This window comes from Plasmodium yoelii (assembly GCF_900002385.2).
Source record: "Plasmodium yoelii strain 17X genome assembly, chromosome: 4".
Taxonomy (NCBI): Eukaryota; Apicomplexa; class Aconoidasida; order Haemosporida; family Plasmodiidae; genus Plasmodium; species Plasmodium yoelii.
In genome coordinates this window covers 56,946-79,955 of record NC_036176.2, presented here as the reverse complement: position 1 = coordinate 79,955, position 23,010 = coordinate 56,946, and the positions used below count along the sequence as shown (strand labels likewise).

General features: G+C 20.4%; 7 protein-coding genes across 7 annotated transcripts; 6 read left to right on the top strand and 1 right to left on the bottom strand.

Annotated features, from left to right (window-relative positions):
• Window positions 1–1,556: 1,556 nt before the first annotated feature.
• PY17X_0400071 (PIR protein) lies at window positions 1,557–2,595 on the top strand (the record flags this gene model as incomplete). Its single annotated transcript, XM_022955425.1, has 3 exons — window positions 1,557–1,574; window positions 1,700–2,419; window positions 2,509–2,595. The coding sequence occupies 3 exons, from the start codon at window positions 1,557–1,559 to the stop codon at window positions 2,593–2,595; spliced, it is 825 nt and encodes a 274-aa protein (XP_022810862.1).
• A 2,408-nt stretch (window positions 2,596–5,003) lies between these two features.
• On the top strand, window positions 5,004–6,022 carry PY17X_0400067 (PIR protein; the record flags this gene model as incomplete). Its single annotated transcript, XM_022955431.1, has 3 exons — window positions 5,004–5,018; window positions 5,139–5,873; window positions 5,957–6,022. 3 exons carry the CDS (start codon window positions 5,004–5,006, stop codon window positions 6,020–6,022), a joined length of 816 nt encoding a protein of 271 aa, XP_022810863.1.
• Window positions 6,023–8,455: 2,433 nt separating this feature from the next.
• Window positions 8,456–9,468, top strand: PY17X_0400065 (PIR protein; the record flags this gene model as incomplete). Its single annotated transcript, XM_022955435.1, has 3 exons — window positions 8,456–8,470; window positions 8,590–9,321; window positions 9,406–9,468. 3 exons carry the CDS (start codon window positions 8,456–8,458, stop codon window positions 9,466–9,468), a joined length of 810 nt encoding a protein of 269 aa, XP_022810864.1.
• A 2,713-nt stretch (window positions 9,469–12,181) lies between these two features.
• On the top strand, window positions 12,182–13,284 carry PY17X_0400063 (uncharacterized protein; the record flags this gene model as incomplete). Its single annotated transcript, XM_725511.2, has 3 exons — window positions 12,182–12,196; window positions 12,305–13,111; window positions 13,198–13,284. The coding sequence occupies 3 exons, from the start codon at window positions 12,182–12,184 to the stop codon at window positions 13,282–13,284; spliced, it is 909 nt and encodes a 302-aa protein (XP_730604.2).
• Window positions 13,285–15,597: 2,313 nt separating this feature from the next.
• Window positions 15,598–16,741, top strand: PY17X_0400059 (PIR protein; the record flags this gene model as incomplete). The annotated part of the gene is made up of 3 exons (XM_034637730.1): window positions 15,598–15,612; window positions 15,744–16,601; window positions 16,688–16,741. The coding sequence occupies 3 exons, from the start codon at window positions 15,598–15,600 to the stop codon at window positions 16,739–16,741; spliced, it is 927 nt and encodes a 308-aa protein (XP_034493376.1).
• A 1,303-nt stretch (window positions 16,742–18,044) lies between these two features.
• PY17X_0400055 (fam-a protein) lies at window positions 18,045–19,441 on the bottom strand (the record flags this gene model as incomplete). Its single annotated transcript, XM_034637729.1, has 6 exons — window positions 18,045–18,140; window positions 18,273–18,494; window positions 18,585–18,694; window positions 18,811–18,880; window positions 18,981–19,194; window positions 19,365–19,441. 6 exons carry the CDS (start codon window positions 19,439–19,441, stop codon window positions 18,045–18,047), a joined length of 789 nt encoding a protein of 262 aa, XP_034493375.1.
• A 2,298-nt stretch (window positions 19,442–21,739) lies between these two features.
• On the top strand, window positions 21,740–22,671 carry PY17X_0400051 (fam-b protein; the record flags this gene model as incomplete). The annotated part of the gene is made up of 2 exons (XM_034637728.1): window positions 21,740–21,808; window positions 21,982–22,671. The coding sequence occupies 2 exons, from the start codon at window positions 21,740–21,742 to the stop codon at window positions 22,669–22,671; spliced, it is 759 nt and encodes a 252-aa protein (XP_034493374.1).
• Window positions 22,672–23,010: the final 339 nt, after the last annotated feature.

Sequence of the window (23,010 nt, the reverse complement as noted above, 5' to 3'; positions counted from 1 at the left end):
ATTTTTTTAATTTTTAATTGTAGTTACTATTATCTTCTTGTATTAATAGAAGTTGCTTCATACGCTTTAATTTATTTATCATAAAGGTATAATAGTAAATAATCAGTATTAATTTTTAAATTATATATTTCGAGGTATAAATATATTATATTTTAATATAGTTAAATAAAATATAAGTATATTAATAAATTTTAATATTATAGATATGATGCATTATTATATGCCTATACATATAATCTAGAAATTACCAATAGTTAATATTAAAATATTATTTTATTGTGAAACCTTCATATAATTAAATATTAATTTTATCGAAAAGACATAATAATACATTATATATTTGTTAATTATTCAATTTGGAATTTATAGTTTTATATTATAAAAACACGGATAAATAGAGAAATTGTTAAATATTTAATTAATATTAAATATCATTTATTATTCAATATTAATGCGTATTATATTATTATTGTTTTTTGTAGAATTAATAAAATATAGAATTTTTAACAAATTAGTTGAATGTATTTACATTGATAACTATACAACAAAATGTATAAAATAAAATGAATTATGTAGAACATTTAATGAATATTTATCTAAATTTATATATTAAAATAGCAATATATCTTATCTCTCTCCTCCTAAAGGTAATATAACAACCTAATTAAACATAGTTTTCTATTATACTTTAAAATATTAATAATATATATTTATATGTTAATATTTGCTAAGTATTATTTTAAAAACAATTTACATATAAAAACTTATTTAAGCTTATAAATACGGATTCAGTGCAAATTGTTTTAAAGAATGGAAAAGATGGCAAAATATATTATAAAATTACCCAATAAGGAATACTTATAAATTAGAATATGTAGGAATAAAAATAAAGTTATTGAGCACATTAAAATGAATTTTGAATTTATCTACATTCATTAAAAACAATATAAATTTATTTAATTTGCATAGAAAATGTAGCATGTAACTTAATTTGAAAATACTATAATTTTAATAAAACAGTGGTATGTAGCATTAGAAACAAGTATTAAATATTTAAAATATATTAGAAAATATTTATTTATATACTTTTAAAAAATATACTAATAATAGATTTATTAATTTTTACATATTTACATGTTTATGGGTATAAATTTATTTATTAAAACATGAGAAACAATTTTGTATTTTTCTATATTGAGACATAAGGGAATGTATTTTAAACTCATTACAAAATTCCTTAAATTTTTATAATAAAATTAGAATGAATATTATTAATAATCATAAATTTAAGCATAATTTATGTTATACATATGACCAAAACAAATATCTCCAATTTAAGGCAATTTAGATAATTTCAATAATATATATATAAACTTACTATAGTATTACTATTGTATTATTACTTTACATTAATTTTAAATTAATACTAAAAATAAAATATGGTTAACTAGATATAATTTTTATATAGAGAATCCAATTTTATGTCCCCTATTCTGATGCAATATATGAAATTAATATGATATACTTAATTTATAGTTTAAAAATAAATCTCCAATATGTTAACTAGTACAGTGGTACATACAATTTCTTGAATAAAAATATTTGTTATTACACATTTTTGATATTTTACTATCTATAAATTAATAATACGTTTATTTTAATAGACATTTTTATTTGATTTTTTAAAATTGTTTCTTAGTGTAAAGAGTTTGATAGTTTGAGGGAGAAAATTCCCGATGAATTGGATGATCTTGTAAATTATATGACTACAAGTGGAGCTCTCAAGCAGCACTGCCCTGATAAAGAATGTAAAACTTATAGCAATATAATTAATGGTGGATGCTTATGGTTATTAGATACATTTTATGATGGTAAATCAGTTTTTTTCCATTATGCAGATGGCAAGATTGATATTGTTGTATATATTATGATGTGGTTAGGCTATAAATTAAATCATAAGTTAAACACTGAATTTTCTAATATAAATGAATTTTACGAAAAAAATATGAAAACTTACCATGGGTATAAAAAGAATATAGATTATGTTGATGGTTATAGTACTTATAAAGATCTTATAAATAAACATAATTATGTATTTAATATTCCTAAAGAAAATATGTCGAAATTTTATGATGCATTTAAATCATTATGTAAATTGTATACTGAATGTGATGACAACGAGTCAAATTACAATAGTTATTTAGAAAAGACTCAAGAATTTGTTAAAAAATATGAACAACTTAAAGATTTGAATATTTCTGAAGGTAGTCCTTATTATCAACTATTTTCTATATTATCAAAGGATTATGATAATTTAAAAAATAAATGTAGTTATTTTCCACCTCTTCTAACTTATTCACTAATTTCAATTGCACTTATATTTGTTGCAATACCAATTTTTTTGGGAATTTCTTATAAGGTAAATAATAAGGAATTAAAAAATTATTTTCATTATATATATGCAAATGTTAACAAAAAAAAATGATTCGTTTACCGTTTTTATATTAGTATTCGTTATTTGGATTTCGGAAACGATTTCAAAAACAAAAATTAAGAGAAAAAATAAAAAATGTAAAGAAGAGAGTGAATCATTAATATATGATTCGAAGAGAGCGACTATTTCAGGAATAGTAATAATTATTGATATACGATAAGAAACTGTCTATTGGGAAATAAATAATTTTTGCATAATTTTTATATAGTTTTATGTTGTGGGTCAGGGTTGTGTTTATGTAACCCATATTCGGGTTAGGGATAAGTATTATATCTTTATTTAATTTTTATAATTAAACACTAATTTAATATATATACTATACTGTATTTTTAATCACAAGATGAAATCAAAAGTCCAAATATACAACCAAGAAGGGGTATAAGCTAATATGTAATGAATTGCGTAACATGTTTTATAAGTTATAATATATATAATTGAGTGATCATTCCGATTTAATATGATTAAAATAAAATGTCTATATTGCATATATTAATATAGATATTGATTATATATGAATTCATATTATGGAATATCATAATTGACTATTACATAAAACTTGTTAATCAGGGACTATATTGAATTATGCATATCATAATATGTTTTTTTATTTTATGAAACATTTTATTTAGTAAAACTTATAACTTGTATCATATTTATTTTAATTTAAATTATGTTATCCAACTGAACTGTAATAATAGATATTCGTAAAATATAAATACATGGAATGTCGATCGAGAATCGACAATACAACATTATCTATAAAAGGCATTTTATGTATCTAACATTTTAGTAATACATAAAAAATACAATATATATACAATATTTTTTAAGTTTGAATTATAGTTACTATTCTCTTGTTGTATTTCCTTTACATTTTTATTAAAATTAATTAGTAATAATAGAAGTTGTTTTATATGCTTTAATTTATTTATCATAAGGTATAATAATATATTAATTACTATTAATTTTTAAACTATATATTTTAAGGTATAAATAAATAATATTTTAAAAGATTTAAAAAATAAAATATAAGTATATTAATAAAATTTCGAATTATATTTTGTTATAATAATTATAAATAATATGATAGATATAATACGTTATTATAATATGCCTATACATATAAACTAATAAAATACTATACCAATAATTAATATTGAAATATTGTTTTATTGTGGAAACTGAATACAATTAAACATTAATATTATCGAGAATACAAATAATACATTATAAAGATATCAATGATTATATTTTTGTTAAAGATTCAATTTGGGATATGTGGTTTTATATTATAAAAATTTGGATCCATGGAAAAAATGATAACGACTCAATTTGTGTTAAATACCATTTCATTATTCCATATTAACTCTTATTATATTATTAGTTTTTATTGAATAATCATTTTTTAATCTAAAACGTTATTTTACCATATAATTAATAAAATATAGAATTTTTAATAAATTATTTGAATGTACATACATTGATAACTATATCAATAAATATATAAGATAAGAATGAACAATGCATAGTATTTAGGAAATGTTTATCTAAATTTATATATTAAAATGGCTAATATATCTTATCTCTCTTCTCTTAAATGGTAATTTAACAACTTAATTACGCACAGCTTTCTATTATACTTTAAATTTCATCAGAATGTATTTATATGTTAATATTTAATATTTACTATGTATTATTTTAAAATCAATCTACATTCAAAGATTTATTTAATCTTATAAATATATTAATAAGTACGGGTTCAGTGCTAATTGTTGTTTTAGAGAGTGGAAGTTATGCGTAAAAAATATTTTAAAATTACCTAATAGAGAATACTAATCAATTGGAATATGTAGGAACAAAAATCAAGTTATTTAACGCATTAAAATTATTTTTTAATTTATCTATATTAAATAAAAATAATATAAATTTATATATTTTGCATATAGATGTAAGTGAAATAACTTAATTTGAAAATGCTAATATTTTAGAAAAAACTATAATATATATTATAAGAAACAAGTATATACAAATTTAATATATTTAAAAAATTACTATTTATATACTTTAAGGATTCTAATAATAATAACTTTCTTAATTTTTTATATTTGTGCGGTATTTGAGTTTTATGACGTTGTTTGTATTCTATATTAAAGCATATGTATAAGTATATATTTTTTAAATTCATTATAAAAGTATATTCATTTTTATAATAAAGTTATACCAAATGTTAGTAAGAATATTTTTTTTTGTATAAAATTCATCATATATATGGCAAAAGTGTATAAGCAACCTTCTATTTAAGGTTATTTAGCTAAGTGCCATAACATGAGTATAATATAATGTTAGTAATACTAATGTATTATTATTTTATATGAAGTTAAAATTAAGAATATGTCTAACGAAAGATAACTGCTATGTAAAGAGATTAAGTAAATATACCATATATTTTATACAATATATATAAATAACATCATCCCACATAATCTCCAAATTATAACAGAATTTCATTATGTCTTATAAAGAGGTATATATCTTTTTTCTTATATTATTCGTATGTTGTATTCCTATAAATTATATTAATTTTAATTTTAGTAATATTTATATTAATACATTCTTTTGTTTAATTTGCAAAATATATTCGTAGTGTGGTATAATTAATGATATTGATAAATATTTTTTTGATGATCTGAACAACCCGAGAGAAGATATTTCTGGAAGTTTTTTAAATTCGTATTGCCCTGGTAGTAACTGTAATAGTGATGAAGAAAAGATTATCTCTGGTTTTATAATGTTACTAAATAATCTTGAAAGTTTAGAAAGTGATAAAATTTTTGAATACGCTATTTTATGGTTAAGTTATAAGCTAAATCAAAAAAAAGAAAATGGAACCACCACATTAAACGATTTTTATACTAAACATATAGAAACAAATGATTTTTATAAGGAGAAAATATCTAATCATAATAATGAAAATATTAATATGGATTTTATAGAAAAAAAAATAAGATCGATGGATATTGATATTAAAGATATATCTAATTTTTATGATGCATTTAAATCATTATGCAACATGTATAGTGAAATTAGTGAAAAAACAGATACTGAATGCAATAAATGTTTAGAAAATGCTGGAGAATTTTTTGAAAAATGTGAAAAAGTTAAAAATGTTTTTGATATTACTAAAGGAAGTTCTTATTTACAACTATGGTTAAGTTTATCAAAAGATTATAAAAATTTTGAAAATAGTTATAATAGTTTAGCATGTACTAATGGCCCACCACTTGTATCTTGTCTACGAAGTTCAGTAACAAAAAATACACTAATTATAATTGCAATTATATTTGTTGCATCATCAATTTTATTGGGAGTTTCTTATAAGGTAAATAATAAGGAATTAAAAAAAATATTATATATATGTAAACATTAACGAACAACCGTACGCTTCTTAACATTTTACATTAGTATTCGTTATTTGGATTTCGGAAACGATCTCAAAAACAACATTTAAGAGAAATGCTAAAAAAATAAAGAAGAAACTTATCATTAATATGTGATTTGAAGAGTAGTGACTATTTCAGTAATAGTAATAATGGTTGATATATTTTAAGAAACTATCTATTGGAAAGTAATTTTTTTATCATAGTTTTTATGTTTTGGAACCCATATTCGGGTTAGGGTTAAGTATTATATCTTTAATTTTTTATGATTCGAACACTAATTTAATATATGTTTCATTCCGTATGTTTAATCACTATATGAAGTTAAAATTTTGTAATCCCAAAGGAGCATTGCCATTAATATGAAAAGGGTTACATAATATTTTTTCATAATTTATAATATATACAATTGTGGGCTCATGCCAATTTTATATGATTAAAATAAAATGTCTATGTTGCATATATCAATTCATATTATTCTATATCATAATTATTTATTATATAAAACTTGTTAATAATAACTATATTGAATTATGTATAACATAATATGTTTCTTCATTTGATTAAAATTTTATTTAGTGAAACTTATAATTTGTGCTACAATTAATTTAAATTATACTATGCCAATTGAAATGTAATAATAGCATTATATATGAGGTTGGGTATTATTATAAGATGATTCATTTGGAACAATTGCCTACATTATAATATACCTTCACATAATATTTGTGTTTTTAACATTAATTAAGCACACTACTAATGTATAATAGATAATCATAAAATATAGATTCATAAAATATCGATCGAGGTTCAACAACACAACAATACCTATGAAAGATGTTTTATGCATCTAATATTTTTAGTAATACATAAAAATTACATTATAGATATAGGCATACTATCCTTTTAACTTTCGATTATATATATAGTATCATTTTATGTTATTGTTTTAATTAATATTGATAGAAATCGTTTTATATACATTAATTTATTTACTATAAAGGTATAATATTAGATTAATCGCTATTCATTTCTAAATTTTATATTTTGAGGTATACATATATTACATTTAAAATAGATAAAAGACAAAATATAAGTATATTAATAAAATTTAATGTTATATTTTGTTTTAACAAATGTAAATAATATGGAAGATAGAATAGCGTTATTATTATATGCTTATACATATATAATCTAACAAAATACTCTACGAATAACTTATATTAAATATTATTTTATTGTGGAAACTTCATATAATTAAATATTAATTTTATCGAAAAGACACATAACAATACATTATAAAGGTATCAATGCTATATATATGTTAAAGATTCAATTGGGGACATGTGGTTTAATATTCTAAAAATATGAATCAATGGTGAAATGGTTAAAGACGCAATTCATGTTAAATGGTATTTTATTATTCACATTAGTGTTTAGTGAATAATCATTTTATAATCCAAAACAACATTACTGTATCATAGAATTAATAAAATATAGAATTTTAATAAATTATTTGAATAATATACATTAACTATAACAGTATAATATATAAGATAAAATTATGTATAATATTTAGCGAATATTTATATAAATATATATATTAAAGGCTAATATATCTTATCTCTCTCCTATTAAAGGGGAAAATAATGACATAATCAAACATAGTTTTCTATTATATTCTAAAATTTACATAATAGTTATTTATATGTTAATATTTAATTTCTACTAAGTATGATTTTAAAAACAATATGATATTAAAGACTTATTTAAGGTTATAAATACGGGTTCAGTGCTAATTGTCGTTTTAAACCGTGGAAATTATGCGTAAAATATATTATAAAATTATCCAATAAGGTATATTGGAATAAAAATAAAGTTATTTAACACATTAAAGTTATTTTTTAATTTATATATATTCATTAAAAACAATATAAATTTATGTATTTTGCATAGAAATGGAATAATTCAACTTATTTTGTAAGTGTTATTTTAGAAAAGACTGCATTATATATTATAAGAAACAAGTATATAAGTATTTATTCTATCTTATTAAATAATTATTTATATACTTTAAGGATTGAATAATAATAACTTTCTTAATTTTTTATATTTGTGCATTATTTAAGTTTTATGACGTTGTTCATGTTCTATATTAAAGCATATCTATAAGTATATATTTTTTAAATTCATTATAAAAGTATATTAATTTTTATAATAAATTTATACGAAATGTTAGTAAGAATAGCAATTTTTGTATAAAATGCATCATATATACATATGGCAAAAGTGTATAAACAACCCCATATTTAAGATAGTTTATCTAAATGTCATAAAATAAGTATAATATTTTAGTAATACTAATATATTATTATTTTATATGAAGTTAAAATTAAGAACAATATGTCTAACGAAAGATAATTGCTATGTAAAGAGCTTAAGTAAATATAACATATATTTTATACAATATATATAAATAATATCACCCTGCATAATCTCCAAATTATAACAGAATTTCATTATAATGTCTTCTAAAGTGGTATATATATTTTTTCTTATATTATTCGTATGTTGCATTCCTATAAATTATATTAATTTTAATTTTAGTTACATTTAAATTAATACATTTTTTGTTTAATTTGCAAAATATATTCGTAGTGTGATGCAATTAATACGATCGATAAATTTTTTGATGATGATCCGAACAACACGGAAAAAGGTGCTTATGAAAGTTATTTAAGTACGTATTGCCCTGATGGGAACTGCAGTAATTATGAAGAAAAGATTATCTCTGGTTTTATAATATTACTAAATACGCTTGATGATGAAACTATAGATGGTGATATACTTGCTGAATACGCTATTTTATGGTTAAGTTATAGACTAAATCAAAAAACAGAAAGAGAAATCACCACATTAAACAATTTTTATACTTTCTATATAGAATCAAATAATAAATATGAGGATAATATATCTACTGATATTAAGATTAATAAGGATGTTATAGAAACAAAAATGAAATCGATGAATATAGATATTAAAGATATATCTAATTTTTATGATGCATTTAAATCATTATGTAACATGTATAGTGAATTTGATCCAGAAAAAAGTACTGAATGCAAGACATGTTTAGAAACTGCTGGAGAATTGGTTGAAAAATATGAAAAACTTAAAAATGCTTTAGATATTCATAAAGGAAGTTCTTATTATAATCTATTGTCTAGTTTATCAAATGATTATAAAATTTTTGAAAATAAATATAGTGATAAATGTAGGGATGTCTCACCACTTGTAGCTTGTCCACGAAGTTCAGTAACAAAAAATATACTAATTACAATTTCAATTATATTTGTTGCAGCATCAATTTTATTGGGAGTTTCTTATAAGGTAAATAATAAGGAATTAAAAAAAAATATTATATATATGTAAACATTAACGAACAACCGTACGCTTCTTAACATTTTATATTAGTATTCGTTATTTGGTTTTCGGAAACGATCTCAAAAACATTTAAGAGAAATGCTAAAAAAATAAAGAAGAAACTGATCATTAATATATTATTCGAAGAGTAGTGATTAATCCATGAATAGTAATAATGATTAATATATATTAAGAAGCTGTCTATTGGGAAGTAATTTTTGCATAATTTTTATATAGTTTTTATGTTGTGGAACCCATATTGGGGTTAGGGCTAAGTATTAGATTGCATTTAATTTTTTATAATCTAAACACTAATTTAATATATGTATCATTCCATATGTTTAATCACGAGGTGAAGTTTAAATATACAACCAAAAAGTGGATATAACCATTAATGTGGAATGGGTTACATAACATATTTTATATGTTATAATATATATAATTGAGTGTTCATATGGATTTAATATGATTAAAAAAAAATTTTTATATTGCATATATTAATTCGCATTATTCAACATCATAATTGTCTATTATATAAAATTTGTTAATCTGCGGTTATATCGAATAATTCATAACGCAATGTTTCTTTATTTGATGAAAATTTTATTTAGTAAAACTTATTATTTGTATCATATTTATTTTATTTTAAATTATATTACGCCAACATAACTGTAATAATAGATATTCATAAAATATCGATCGATATTCGACAATACAACGTTATCTATAAAATACATTTTATGCATCTAACATTTTTAATAATACAATAAAAATATACATATTAATAAAAAGTACATTATAGATATAGGGATACTATCCTTTAAAATAACAATTATGTATAGTATCATTTTATCCTAATGTTTTAAATTCAAATAATAGAGATATTAATATATATATTAATTTATTTACTATAAAGGTATACTATTAGATTAATCACTATTAATTTTTAAGCTTTATAGTTTTGAAGTATATATAAATTGGAAATATATATTTAAAGTAATAAAAAAATAAAATATAAATATATTAATAAAATTTAATGCTATAGTTTGTTATAATACTTATAAAAAACTTGGTATATAAAATTAATGTTATTATTCTAATATTTATATATATAATATTGTATCAATGACTAAAACCTGAAATATGTTTAAATTGGGGAATATATACAATTATATATTAACGAAAAATATATAGAAAAAGTATGAATAATTAATTTAATCTGAATTAATAAGATTTTTATTAGGTTATTATATACATACAAATTCACATATATATAACTTGAATATAATGTTTTTACGAGATAGTATATTTGTTCTAAAATAGTTTATTTAAAAACTATGAAACGAGGAAATATTATTCATTGATTTAAATTATTTTTATTAAAAGCATTAATTATTCCGTTGTACTATACAGTGATGCAGCAGTAACAATAATAAGAGTAATAACAATAAATAAACGTATTAAATACGAACAAATATATTATGTTAATTTGATACATTACATGGGTATAAATTCATTATACATATTCTTAAACACTTGATAATATTATAATATACGTATAAAAGATCATATGAAATATTACAATTTTGACTTAATATTTTTTAATGTGGTAATATTAGAATTAACACTACCAATAAAATTAATACTAATAATTGTATAGTTTTTCATTATAAAACTATATATAGTTTATTATAAAATATATAAGCAAACTATATATTTATAAAAGTAATAATTATAAGTTATTTCTAATGAATAATTTTAATATATATGCATAATTTAAAGCTTTAATGTCAAAGAGATACAAGACATAATTAGTTATATAGAATAGGTAAATCTTATATGGCTACATAATTGTCTTAAAAAAGCATACTTCCCTTATCTCTCCTATCTAAAATGTAAATATACCAACCTAAATACACATAGTTTTTTATTATACTTTAAAATTTGCATCAATAGTTATTTATATGTTAATAATTAATATCTACTAAGTATTATTTTAAAAACAATATGCATTAAAATACTTATTTAAGCTTATAAATACGGTTTCAGTGCTAATTGTCGTTTTAAACCGTGAGAAAGATGTGCAAAATATATTATAAAATTATATAATAAGATATATTTATAAATTTAATTATATAAGAATAAAAATAAAGTTATTGGACTCGTTAACATAGATTGTAAAGTTATCTATATTAAATAAAATAATATTAAAATTATTTATATGCAATTAAAAAAGGGAACAATGCAACTTAATTCGAAAATAATATAATTTTAATTAAACATGGTATATAGTATTAGAAATAACTATATAAATATTTAGTATATTTTAAAAAATTACTATTTATATACTTTTAAGGATTATAATAATAATATAATTTTTTATTTTTTAAATTTATACAGTATTTAAGTTTTAGAATTGAAATCATTAAAACATAAAATATAAATATATTCTTTTCCTATGTTTAAAGATACTTTAAATTATTTATAAAAGTATATATATTTATATAACAGAGTTTTACCATATGTTAGTAAGAATATCATTTTTTTTATAAAATGCATCGTATTTATATTTAACTAAAATGTATTAAGCAACCCTCTATTTAAGGTAATTTAAATAATTGTCACAAAAAGAAATAAAACGTTCCTTTAGTAATAATATTATATTATTATTCTATATTAATTTAATTATTGAAAAACTTATAATATATTTAACTACAGACAGTTGTTATATATAGGGCCAAAGTATTTGCGTCACATATTGGGGGGAGTGTATATAAAACAGCATTATTTTACTCAATTTACAAATCAAAAATAAAATTCCATTATAATGAATAAAGAAGTGGTATATGCATTTTTGATATTGTATTATATTTAAATATCATTAAACTTTATTTTAATCAAATGTTCAATAATATACATTTCCAATATTTGTTTTTAAATGTTTTCTTAGTGTAAAAGTTTTATGAGTGTATGGGAGTTTTTCCCCGATGAATTGGGCACCAACGGAGAGTATCAATTTAAAACAGAAAATTTCTTAGATAGTTATTGTAATGATTATGAATGTGGTACTAATTACGGAAAACTTAATGCTGGATTTTTTTATTTGCTTAATAAATTCTTTTGGAGTTCTGGGTCATCGTATGATGAGCAAAATATTATAAATGTTGTTGAATATATTATTCTATGGTTAAGTTATATGTTAAACCTAAAGAGTACTGAAGATGATACCATTACCAATCTAAATAATTTTTATAAAGTAAATGTAAATAAACACGAAAAGTATAATAGTTTCATTGATCTTATAAATAATAAAAAAGAATTGATGAATATTTCTAAAGATAAAGTGTCTAAACTTTATAATTTATTTAAAATTTTATGTGAAATGTATACTAAATTTGATGAAGACACGTCAATTTGCACAAAATGTTCGGAACAAGCTAATAAATTTGATAAACAATATGAAGAACTTTACAAGGATTATAATAGCACTAACGACAGTTCCTATAATCAACTATTGTGTACTTTATCAATTGATTATGATAATTTAAAAAGTAAATGTAGCAATTGTTCATCCTTTCCAGAGATAAAAAAACCAAAAAAATGTGTAGAAAATTTTAAACAAAATCCTGAACGAGCTGTACAAAGATTAGAACAAATTTCTGAAGATGCATCATCAAGCTCATCGATAACAAACAAATTATTTACAGTTTTATCGATATTTGCTGCAATAGCATTTTTTTTAGGAATTTCTTATAAGGTAAACAATAAGGAATTTAAAAATTATTTTCATTATATATGCAAATTTTAACAAACAAACGTACGCTTCTTAACATTTTATATTAGTATTCGTTATTTGGATTTCGGAAACGATTTAAAAAACAACAAATAAGAGAAAAAATAAAAAATATAAAGAAGAGAATAAATCATTAATATACGATTTGAAGAGAGTGACTATTTAGGAATAGTAATAATTATTTATATATGTTAACAAACTGTCTATTGGGAAATAATTTTTACATAATTTTTATATAGTTTTTATGTTGTGGGTCAAGATTGAGGATGTATATGTGGAACTCACATTCGGGTTAGGGATAAGTATTACATTGCATTTAATTTTTTATAATTTAAACACTAATTTAATATACGTGCCATTCTGTATGCTTAATTTCAAGAAGTTCAAAAGTACAAATATGCAACCAAGAAGTGGGTATAACCATTAATGTGAAAGGGGTTACATAACATATTTTATAAGTTATAAAATATATAATCGATTGTTCATGCCGATTTAATATGATTAAAATAAAATAACTATATTGCATATATTAATATAGATATTTTCTATATCATAATTTTCATTATATAAAACTTGTTAATCAGGGGCTATATGAATTATGTATACATAATGTATTTCTTTGGTTGATGAAACATTTTATTTAGCAAAACTTATTATTTGTATCATTTATTTTGATTCAAATCATGTTACCCAACTGAACTGTAATAATAGATGTTCATAAAATATCGATCGAGAATCGACAACACAACGTTATCTATAAAATATGTTTTATGCACCTAATATTTTTAATAATCAATAAAAATATGCATATTAATAAAAAATTAAATTATAGATATATGTATACTATCCTTTTAATTTTCGATTATATATAGTTTTATTTTATGATAAAGTTTTAAATTCAAATTATAGAGATATTAATATATACATTAATTTATTTACTATAAAGATATACTATTGGATTAATCACTATTAATTTTGAACTTTATAATTTTGAGGTATAAATAAATTATATTTTAAAATAGTTAAAAAATAAAATATATGTATATTAATAAATTTTTTTATCATATTTTGTTTTAATAATTATAAATAATATGATAGATAGAATAACGTAATATTATATACCTATACATATAATATAATAAATTGCTCTACTAGTAATATTAAAATATTGTTTTTTGTGGAAAATTAATATAATTAAACATTAATATTATCGAAAAGACATAATAATACATTATATATTTGTTAATGATCCAATTTGGAATTTGTAGTTTTATATTATAAAAATATGGATTAATGGAGAAAGGGTTAAATATTTAATTAATATTAAATATCATTTTATTATTCCATATTATATTATCATAGTTTTTTGTAGAATTAATAAAATATAGTATTTTTAATAAATTATTTGAATGTATATACATTGATAACTATACAATAAAATGTATAAAATAAAATGAATTATGTAGAACATTTAATGAATATTTATATAAATTTATATACTGAAAGAGAAAATATATCTTATCTCTCTCCTCTTAAAGTGCAATATAACAACCTAATCAAACATAGTTTTATATTATACTTTAAAATTTGTATCAATACTTATTTATGTGTTAATATTAAATATCTACTATGTATGATTTTAAAAACTATTTAAATTCAAAGAGTTATTTAAGCTTATAAATACGGCCTCAGTGCTAATTGGTGTTTTAAAGAATGGAAACGATGGGAAAATGTATTATAAAATTACACAATAAAGAATATTTATAAATTGAAGTATATAGGAATAAAAATAAAGTTATTGAAAATGTTAATTATAATTGGAATGAATATATATTAAATAAAACAATATAAATTTAAGTATATGCAATTAAAAAAGGGGAAAATGAAATTTATTTTGAAAATATTATAATTTTAATAAAACATGGTATATAGTAATAGAAACAAGTATATATGTATTTAATATATTTAAAAAAATAACTATTTATATACTTTAAGGATTATAGTAATAATGGGTTTCTTAATTGTTCCGATTTTTTCAGTATATTAGTTTTGGGGTACCATTTATTAAAACAAAAGATATGACGTTGTTTATTTCCTATATTAAAGAATATCTATAAGACGATATATTTTTAATTCGTTACATTGTTGTTTTAATTTTTATAATAATTCTCATATGAGTGTTATTAAGGATGACAATTTATGTAAAATTGTATCTATACACATATGGTAAAATATGTATTAAACATCCCCAAAACATGATAATTTATCTAACTACCGTAAAGTTATTATATCGTCCCACATTATCTTTAAATTAATATTAAAAATGATAATAAAATGTTTAATCATAGACAATTTTATGCTATGTTCAATTATTTTGTCATTTATTAAGCATAAAATATATAAAATATGATGTTACATAATCTACATATTATAAACAAAATAAAATTGCAATGGATAAAACCCTGGTATCTGCATTTTTTAATATAATTTGCTTATATTTGTCGATATTATATAATTTATAAATTTCATTAAATTTTATTTTATAAGAATTTCATTAACATATATTTTTATTATATTTTTTTAAATGTTTTCTTAGTGTGAAAATTTTGATACATTGAGAAACTATTTACCCGATGAATTAAACACATCTACAAGTAATGATATTCATGAATTAGGGAATGCTAAGAATTATTGTCCTAATGAAGGTTCAGGGGGAAAAGAATGTAAGACTGATTTCGATAAAATTAAGGCTGGATGTTTATGGTTGTTTGAGCAATTATTTGTGGAAAATAAAAAAAATATCAGTACAGTTGAATACATTATGATATGGTTAAGTTATAAACTAAATCAAAAGACGTATGACGGAATCAAGAATCTAAATGATTTTTACACTAAATGTATAGATAATAATACACATTATACTAATTGTAAACAAGGTGATCAAGATTGTAGTACGTCATTAAAAAATAATGTAGGTTATCAAAATTATAAGGAAATCATAAATGGAAGAAAGGGATTGTTGAGTACTAATATTGGAAATATGTCTAAAATTTATGAAGCATTTAAATCATTATGTAACTTGTATAAAGAACTTGGTGATGACAGTAAAAATTGCAAGAATGCTTTGGATGATAATAATGAGTTTATTAAAAAATATAATGAACTTAATGGCAATTCTAGCATTAGTGAAGACAGTTCATGTAAACAAGTATTGTCTACATTATTAAATGATTATAATAATTTAAAAGATCATTATGATAGTAATGACGTTGATTGTAGCAATATTCCATACCTTACCCAGACAAAAACAGAAGAAAAAGGTGTGCAAAGTTATGAAGAGAGTTCTGGACCGAGTTCTGAAGTTACATCATCAAGTTCGTTGATAACAAGCAAATTAATTCCAGTTTTATTGATACTTGGTGCAATACCAATTTTTTTGGGAATTGCTTATAAGGTAAATAATAAGGAATTAAAAAATAATTTTCATTATATATATGCAAACATTAAACAAATTATATGTTTTTTAAAATTTTATATTAGTATTCATTATTTGGATTTCGGAAAAGAGTTCAAAAACATTTAAGAGAAAGCTAAAAAAATAAAGAAGAAAACTGATCATTAATATGTGATTCGAAGATTAATAATGATTAATATATTTTAAGAAACTGTCTATTTGAAAATAATTTTTTACCATAATTTTTGAACATAATTATTGGGTCTATAATAATAATTAAATAATATAACCAATAATATATAATGTTATATTTATATATATATATATATATATATATATAGTTATAACATTTTTATACTGTTTTTGTATAATTTTTAAACAGTTTTTATGGTGTGAGTCAGGGTTGAGTTTGTCTTTGTGGGCCCCATATTCGGGTTAAATGTTATATTGCATTTAATTTTGAATAATTTTTTATATTTTTTTATAATTTGATAACATTTATTAGTTTAAAGATTTGTTTTAAATGTATATATAATAAAGAAGTTATTAAAAATATGTATAGGATAAGTTGGATTTTTTATGATTTCTATTCAGTCTAAATATGTAAGAGAAAAAGTTAGGATGAAGATGCCTATCAAAAGGAATAAAGTAATATATTTTGATAAATTATATGATTTGGATTTCGTGTTAGTATAACTTAATGGTAAATGTGTTGAATTATGTATTTTTATGTTTTATTGTTAAATTGGTGGTAAATACATTTAAGAGTTCTTATTAAATGTATCATAATTTCTTTTATATAAGAAGTGTTAATTGGAGTTTAAGGCTCAATTGATGTATACGTACCACAATATAAAGACATTTGATTTATTTGATGGGAGAGTTATTTGAATTTAATATATGAATCCTATATAAAGTTGTAACATATGTTATATATGAATGTATAAAATTATAATAAAATGTGTTTTAATAGATTGTTTACATTATAATTTAAAATAGACGGTCGTTTATTTTTAATATTAATTAAATATATTGCATATTATTATAATAGACAATCAAAAAATATAGATATATATATTTATACATACAGTATTTTATATTTGAGTGGACAAAGTAAATGATAAGTATATTGAAATACAATTAATTACTAATAAGTTTTAAGTTTTATGACAATAATAAAGTACGAAACATAAATTTTTAACGTAAAAAAAGTGATAGAATTATAGCATTTATTTAGTCACAAAATTAAATACATTGAATATATTTTAATTCAAACGGAAGGAGAAATTACATACTAAATAATAATTTTTAAAACAAAAAAAATGCTGTGATAGCAATTTAAGTAGGAATTACGGATAATTATAAATTAATTTGATTAAAATATATATCCCAATATTAAAGTGTTGAAAGGGTTATAGTTGGGGTATATTGTTGTTTACTCGATCAAATACGTTGTGTTAAGCTTAGGATATTCATATATGCGTGATATCTCTCTTTTTTATCGTAGAAATACTTTGTAGAATTTCCATCATCATAAATCTACGAAAAAAATGGATAAATAAAATATGTCAATATTTTGTGTGTGAATGTCATAAAATATATGAGTTATAAAGTAGATTTTCGATAAATGGTAAAATGAGAAAAAACTGATTATTTTTTGAGATTGCTTACAGCGTTGATATAAGTAACATCAACTTGATCATTTTCCACTTTTTTAATTACAAATCCGGATATGTTAGTATCCAATTTGATTAATGCTTCCTCAGGATCAATGTCAGTTTCGATTAATTGTGTATTTTCTAATATTTCTTTCATGTTAGGTTCATCATCAATTTTACCGAGATAATTTAGAGCTCTTGAAGGACAAAGAATTATAGTTGTGTCATTTGAATGCTACAAAATGAATAAAAAAAATATATGTATTATGTAAATTAATGTATAATATATATAATAATATGAATAATGGAAAAAAAATTCCCTTACTTTAACTTTTGCGGCTAAAACATATTTTTTTACGAAGGGTACATATTTAGGATCTATGTTAAGTTTTTCAAAGATGATTAAATCTTTGGAGTATATACGAGCAAGACTTCCTAACAAAGTGATTATTTTGGAGATATAAATGAAAATAATAGACAAAGAATAGTAAAATGAAAGATGCGTAAATAGTGATAAGAGATATTAAATTTATTGATTATTTTTTATGTACCCTTAATAAACTTGTAGTTGTATTTTTGGGTATCATTGAAATCCCAGAGTTCCTCTATTACGTCATAGTACTAATGAAAAATAAAAATATGGATATATATAATAATGATTATTTAATTTGAAGTTATTTTTATATGTCAAATATTGTTTGGTATTTGATATGTTAGAGGCAGATGGGATCGTAAGATGAAGTCTTCCAATATCCATATTTCCAATTTTCTTAGAATATATAATTTTGTCTCCATTTTCTGTGGGATGGGTCGAATAATCGTCTGTACTAGTCTCAGAAAGTTTTATTAATAGTTCTGAAGTATTGTTTGCATGATCTATTGCTACTAAATTTTCATAAATACTATAACATGCCATGTCTTTGTATTTGTCAAATCTTGGATTCGAAATATTATTGGTGAAAATGAGATTATTTTTAATGGGTAAAACAAAAGAAAGAAATTAATTTATAAAATGAGATTTAGAATTTTTAATGATTATGAAGGGAGGGGTTTGAGGAATATGGATATTTATATTATATGTAAATATTTTTCGATGTTTTCATACGCTGATTCATGGTGGACGGAGTTGGCTTTATTAGCAACATTTTCAGCATGTTCGGTTGCAAATGCTCCATTTTGCATATATCATGTGAGACTTAAAAGTGTCAAAGCAATCTTAATATATCCTTTATTCATTTTTGGATAAGTAAAATATGAATTTAAAAAGTGTAAAAAAGGTTATATAAATAGATTTAAAATAGAAGCAAACGAATATGCAAGAAATTTATAAAAAATTAATAATTATTCAAAAATGAAAAAATAAATTTATATAATTATTTAAATGTGAATTTTTTTATCTCAAATTTTTAATGTTTATGTTTCATCAGATTTCTAAATTTGACTTATTCTTTTTTCAATGAACGGGTTGCAAGAGAGGAAAAATAAAGTTACATAAATTATAGAGCACCAAAAATATTGTGATTTTAATTTTTCTAATATTATAATATTTTATATGTTACGGGTTATGGACATATAAATTTTTAATGGTTATGTTTTATCAGGTTTATAAATTTGACTTGTTTATTTAAATGAACTCGTTGCAGGGGAAGAAAAATAACGTACATAAATTATAGAGCACCAAAAATGTTATGATTTTAATTTTTCTAATATTATAATATTTAAAATAGTAGATTAAATTAATTATATATAATATTTGATATGTTACACGTTATGGGAATACAAATTTTTGCTTTTCATAGTTAGCTAAAATTAAAGCATAGTTTTATAAAATATCTATATAGGATTTTGTAAGTGTTTATATGGATTTGAAAAAAAATGTATACATGGATATGGTACTTAATGAAAATCGATAATTTGAAATATAGAGAAACACAATCAAAAATAAATAGTAGTTTTGTTATTTTTATCCTTTATTTGAGTATGGATGTTTTTTACATTTTTATGTATTAAAGAGTTTAATTTATGGTGAAATGGATTGTTTATATATGGTTGCAATTATTATAACTACACCAATAATATTCCAATTCATCATAACAATAGGATGATAAATTTTACACTATGGTGAATTATGTTTTCTGTAGTTTTATTTTTTACTTTAATTGAAATTTTAATAGAATTTTTCTACTATTATTCGTTAAACTGTCAAAAATATATATTGTTGATGATAGTAATGATATACATTATTTCTTGCAAATTGATACACATTATAATAAAATTAAAAAAATATATAAATATAAAACAAAACAAAATTAAATAAAAATTTAATAAAAAAAAATAAAAATGCAATAAAAAAAATAAAACGATGAAAGGGTTTAGGATTTATAGTATGAATTTAAGAGTATATAAATTTTAAATAAGTCAGATATATTTCGTTCATTATTATAAATAAAATTATAATCATAATTATAATTACAATTATAATTTCTGTATGTTTTGATTAAAAAAGGAGGGAATTAATCAATATATTTGGTATATGATGGGATTTTATATTTAAATTATTTATTGTATTTTTTGCTCTGTGATTAAGATGTGTAAAAATAGAGGTGATATAGTGTTTAAGTGTTATAGGTGTGATAATATATGTTTGTGAAATGAGAAAAATAAAAAGTTAATAGAGTAATTAAATTATGATTTAAGATTTGGGGATGATGATGAATCGGTAATTCCGTGAATATGTTTTTATACAATTTATACCATTTTTGTTATTGGTTGTATTTACTGTTATAGTGTGGTGATTTATTTGGGGGGTATCATATTTTATATGATTTGAACAGAAATAATATATTTCATGTGTGAGATTATTATTATAAATAAAAGTATTAAAGATCAGGGTCTAAAAATATATGTAAGTTGAGAAAAAGATAAAATATAAGGCTTTGTTAAGTAATATTTAAAATAGCAGAAAATAATTATAAAACATAATAAATTATAAACCATTTAAATGTAAATAGAAACGATACCTTTTAAGTTTTCATTATATGTTTGTGTGTATTAGTATATAAAATATATATGTATCTAATATTTTATTATTTTAATTGATATTTATTAGTTTGTCATATATAAGGAATAATGGAAATATATAAGTTCATAAAATATTAGAACTGTATCACTAAATATAATAATGTATTATAAATTATATTAAAAATGGTATATTTTTTATAGAAAGGTTAATATTTATTTGAAAAAATATATAATATTTATATCCATAAAAACTTTTAATGAATATAACGAAATATATCACAATGGCTACACATTAATTCCATAGAAAGTGCAAAAAGTTAATAAATGAAATAATTCCGATTTTATATATATATATATATATATATATATATATTCACTTATTCATAAATTTTAGAACAAAAAACTAGTAAATATGATGTTATCATCATTATTTCATTTATTTAATGAATAAAGTTAAAAATGAGAATTAGTATTTTAAAATATGTTCTTTTTTCAATTATTATTTGTTTTTTTGAATATGCCCCAAATGTAAGTTACACACCATTTTCTTTTATTATTAATAATATTTCATTATAGTTTTTGTATCTATTTGTTTTACATTAACCTTATATTATTGTTTCATGTATTGGTAAAACACTTAAGTTAAAGAAACAATTAAAATTAATTACACACATGTTAATAAATATTTCATTTCTTTGCAGGAATTATGCCTTGAAAGAGATGTAATAAACTTTAGAAATAATAGGATATTAGCAGATGCAGATAACCGATTCGATTTAAATAGTTTTTATCAATCAACGTTGAGTCTTGCAAATCAACTTAATGACTACAATGATGATGACGAAGAAATTATATATATTCGAAATGCTATAAATTCACATATAAAGAAGCATAAAGAAAGTAATACACTACCCGATTTAAATAATGTAGATAAAAAAACTAAAAAGTTAATTAATGAACTTCGGACAGAATTAGAAGAAGTAAAAAAAGAGCTTGATAATAAAAGGAATAGCGAAATAGCAATACAACCGATACAAGACAAAAGAATAACAAAAAAAGATGAAAATATTTCTGTATCAGAATATGAAGACTTTAATAAATTGGAAAATGAAGAAAATTTCTTGGAGAGTGAAGATGACAATTTTGAAGATGAATATAATAAAATTAAATCAAGTAATAATTATAAGAAATTTAAAATTAATGGAAAGATAAAAAAACATGAAAAAAAACTATTTAAGAAGATGATGATATTTATGGTATCACAATTTTTGATAGTGGCATCAGGAGCGTGGTACTTAGGAATACTATTTATACCGTATACGTTTTCCATAGTTAAGAAATGTTGGAAATTATTAAATTTTCGCTTTAAATTAAAAAAAGTACCAAGATAACCATTCTTTATTATTATGTTTTATTATACTTGTTTAAATGATTAAAAATAATATATTTGATATTTTATGGCATAAAAGTTACACTTTTTACAATTTATAGAATGATGGAATTTGATTTAATTATTTGTTATATTATTATATATATTTAATTTAATATATAATTAATATATCTTTGTTTAGTGTTTGTCAAAATCTCATTTTTCCATATTTTCATGCATATATATTATGTAATAATTTAAACGCACTTATTAATAAAATTATAAGCTATGCTAAGTTTTAGAGTTGCATTTTGGGAAACTCGTATTTTGTGTCAGGGTTATGTACTATAAGTTATAGTTT